Raw genomic sequence first — 3,418 nt, 5'->3', positions numbered from 1 at the left:
TATTTTCACTTTTGTAAAAGTTAATTTAGCAAAATGATTTGAACTCTCCCATATACTGGCATTTGTTAGCTTTTCTTCTGTTTTAAACAGTGACAAGAATACAATGTTAAATTAAGATTCTTGAAAGTCCTACCTTATATGGGCTAATTAGTCTTCTTTTAATATCCAGTCTATAGTTTCTGTATTGTTCAGCATCACTCATGTCAGTTACCAGTAGTCGAAGAATTTCATAAACCCGTCTAGCATGTTGCTAATAAATAAAACAAAAGAAAAACGTGAACATTTTCAAATTTAAAAATAGTGACACTTTCCCAAAAGAACACAGGATATGTTTAATATCTGCCATGGACAAAGAATTGTGCTAGATACCAGAAGAAAAGCAGTAAAAGACAGTCTCTGCCCTCAAGCAGTCCAGTGGGTTAACACAAATGATTGAGGTATGATTAATTTAATGGCAGAAATATGCACAGGGTATTATGGTAGCATGGCCTGGGAATGTTAGAAGAGGATTCCTAGGGGAATGAAACCTAAGCTAAATCTTAAAGGGAGAAGTATGTGCCACTCTAGAAAAAAGGGAGGGCACTCTGTGTGTGTGTGCATGTGCACGTGTGAACATATGGACAAGAACACAGCAGCTTGACATTGCTGAAGCACAAAATAAGCAAAAAGTAGGGGGAAATGAGGGTGGAGCCTTATAATATTGGGTTAAAGAGCTAGACTTTAACCTAGTAGGTTAACAGATTTTAAATGGGAGAGTAAGCAACATGCATAAATTTGAGTTTTATGTAAATCACTCTTTCAGCTACATAGATATGGTAGCAAAAAGAGGGGCAGAGAGATCATTAAAAAACTAAGCTATGGGCTGGGTGCGGTGGCTCACAACTGTAGTCCTAGCATTTTGGGAGGCCGAGGTAGGAGGATCGCTTGCAGTCAGGAGTTTAAGACCAGCCTGAGCAACATAGCAAGACTCCATCCCCACAAAAATTAGAAAAACTTAGCCAGGCATGTGGTGCATGCCTATAGTCCCAGTTGCTAGGGAGGTTGAGACAGGAGGCTCACTTGAGCCAAGGAGTTTGAGGATGCCGTGAGCTATGATCACACCACTGCCCTTGCAACAAAGCAAGACCCTATCTAAAACAAACAAACAAACAACAAAAAAAAACTAAGTTATTATGGCTGGGCATGGTGGCTCACGCCTGTAATGCCAGCACTTTGGGAGACCAGGGCAGGAGGATTGCTTGAGGCCAGGAGTTCAAGAAACTAAGCTATTAAATCAGGCAAAAAACAATAAGGGCATGAACTGGGACAGCACAAGTAAGAATACAAAGGGGCAAGGATTCTAGAAATAGGAGGAAAAATTGGGAGGAGGATGTGAAATGACAGTGAGTTTTCACAGCCTACGGGAGATTTAGGAGGGAGCAGAACGTACAACTCTGAAAAAAATTCTAGTCTAAGGGTGAGAATGTAAGCAGTATTAGTATATAGGTAAGAGTTAAAACCATAAGGTTGGTTAAGATCAGCCAGAGAAAGCATACACAGTGATAATAGAGGAGAGAGTACAGTGACATTTAAAGGGCAGGCAGAAGACAGAAAAATGGTCAAAGAGATATCAAGAGAATCAGGAAGTCTTGATGTTACCGAAGCTGTACGATAGTTTTTCTGTTTATGTTGTTTGACTTACATATTTATTTAGGCAGGGAGGGTATGGGTAGGTTAGGAATATGATATTTGAACTTCTTAGAAGTGACACATGAGTTGAGCCTGAAAAAATGAGTACTATCTTGCTAGGCAAATAGGAGAAGGTAAAGGGAATAGTGTATGTAAAGGGATATAGAAGGAAGAAAGATGTGACATAGTTGGGAAATGGCAGGAGGATCACAAAAGCTAGAGCATGTAGGAAGCTGAAGCTACCAAGGTAGACAGGATCTAGATTATGATGGACTTTTGAGACAGGGTCTCTGTTGCCCAGGCTAGAGAGCAGAGGCGTCATCAGAGCTCAATGAAACCTCCAACTCCCAGGCTCAAGCGATCTTCCCTGCCTCAGCTTCCTGAGTAGCTGGGACTACAGGTGCACACTACCACACCTGGCTAATTTTTGTATTTTTTGTAGAGATGGGGTCTTGCTACATTTCCCAGGCTGGTCTTGGACTCCTGGTCTCAATCAATCCTGCCGCCTCAGCCTCCCAAAGTGTTGGGATTACAGGTGTGAGCCACTGCGACAGACAGAGCCTTTACTCTTAATCGCTGCTACTTACCACACACATATTCTTAATGTCCTTACACTGTTCTAGTTAAGCTATGTACTTTAAGAAAACTTTAAAATTTTAAATGTTTTTTTCCTGCAGAATACAAATACCTTATTTATTTTGAACTTCTGTTGTGCCTCTATCGCCATATCTTCATTGAATCCTTGCATTAACTTTTCTCGGGAAAAACAGGGCAAATCTTGACAAAGTTTCACAAGCACAAAGTCTCTTAATTTCACATAGCTTTTGGATGGATCTTCCGCTAAAGAAATAAAGCAGAATAACATTTCCCTTATCCAACGTAACTTTTTCATCATTTGCAATCTCTCTCTCTCTCTCTCTCTCTCTCTCTCTACACACACACACACACACACACACACCCACACACAAGGCGAGGAAGGCAAATATTCTTTTTTTTGGAGACAGGGTCTCAACTTATTGCCCAGGAATAATCATAGCTCACTGTAACCTCAAACTCCTGGGCTCAAGTAGTTCTCCTACCTAATCTTTGTATTTTTTGTAGAGACGGGATCTTGATATGTTGCCCAGGCTGGTCTCGAGCTCCTGGGCTCGAGTCATCCTCTCACAGTGCTGGAATTATAGGTGTGAACCACTGTGCCTGGCTGGCGTATATTCTTAAAAAAAATTACCTATACAAATGTTACAATGTGAAAGGATTATTCCTTATAAATCAAACAGAACTATTATCTTTGCCAAATAAAATTATAGGTGCAAAGACATTTATATTATTTGTGAAATGAGAGCCACCCATTTCAAATTTAAACTTTTTGACTGGTATGTTATCACATGTATCTTAGTTTTAATTCCAATTAAAGAAGCTGTATAAATGAGTTTCAAGTCTGAATGAGCAATTCCAAATGCAAGCTTTTTTTATAACTGAGGATTCCAAAGCTCAATTTTAACTCTCTTACTTGAATCCAATAACCTCTATAGTCTGCTGTATTTCTGTTATCCAATTAAAAAAAAATTCTTCCATTTACAAAAGCAAACCTTTTGGTTTTATTTTATTTTATTTTTGAGACAGAGTCTCACTCTGTTGCCCTGGCTAGAGTGAGTGACATGGCGTTAGCCTAGCTCACAGCAACCTCAAACTCCTGGGCTCAAGCAATCCTTCTGCCTCAGCCTCCCGAGTAGCTGGGACTACAGGCATG

At 39.9% G+C, this 3,418-nt stretch overlaps 1 protein-coding gene across 1 annotated transcript in view; it reads right to left on the bottom strand.

Moving 5' to 3' along the window:
- Nucleotides 1-3,418, bottom strand: part of HAT1 (histone acetyltransferase 1) — an 80,836-nt gene that overhangs the window by 9,171 nt on the left and 68,247 nt on the right. The window contains exons 8-10 of the mRNA XM_012650685.1: nt 3,179-3,212; nt 2,357-2,537; nt 134-250 (exon numbers count right to left, since the gene is read on the bottom strand). Of these exons, the coding sequence (XP_012506139.1) occupies nt 134-250; nt 2,357-2,537; nt 3,179-3,212 (332 nt within the window). The remainder of the gene's footprint in view (nt 1-133; nt 251-2,356; nt 2,538-3,178; nt 3,213-3,418) is intronic.

This window comes from Propithecus coquereli, unplaced genomic scaffold (genome assembly GCF_000956105.1).
Source record: "Propithecus coquereli isolate 6110/MARCELLA unplaced genomic scaffold, Pcoq_1.0 Scaffold34, whole genome shotgun sequence".
Lineage (NCBI taxonomy): Eukaryota > Metazoa > Chordata > Mammalia > Primates > Indriidae > Propithecus > Propithecus coquereli.
The sequence above is the reverse complement of the archived record's forward strand: the minus strand, read 5'-3'. Positions and strand labels throughout refer to the sequence as shown.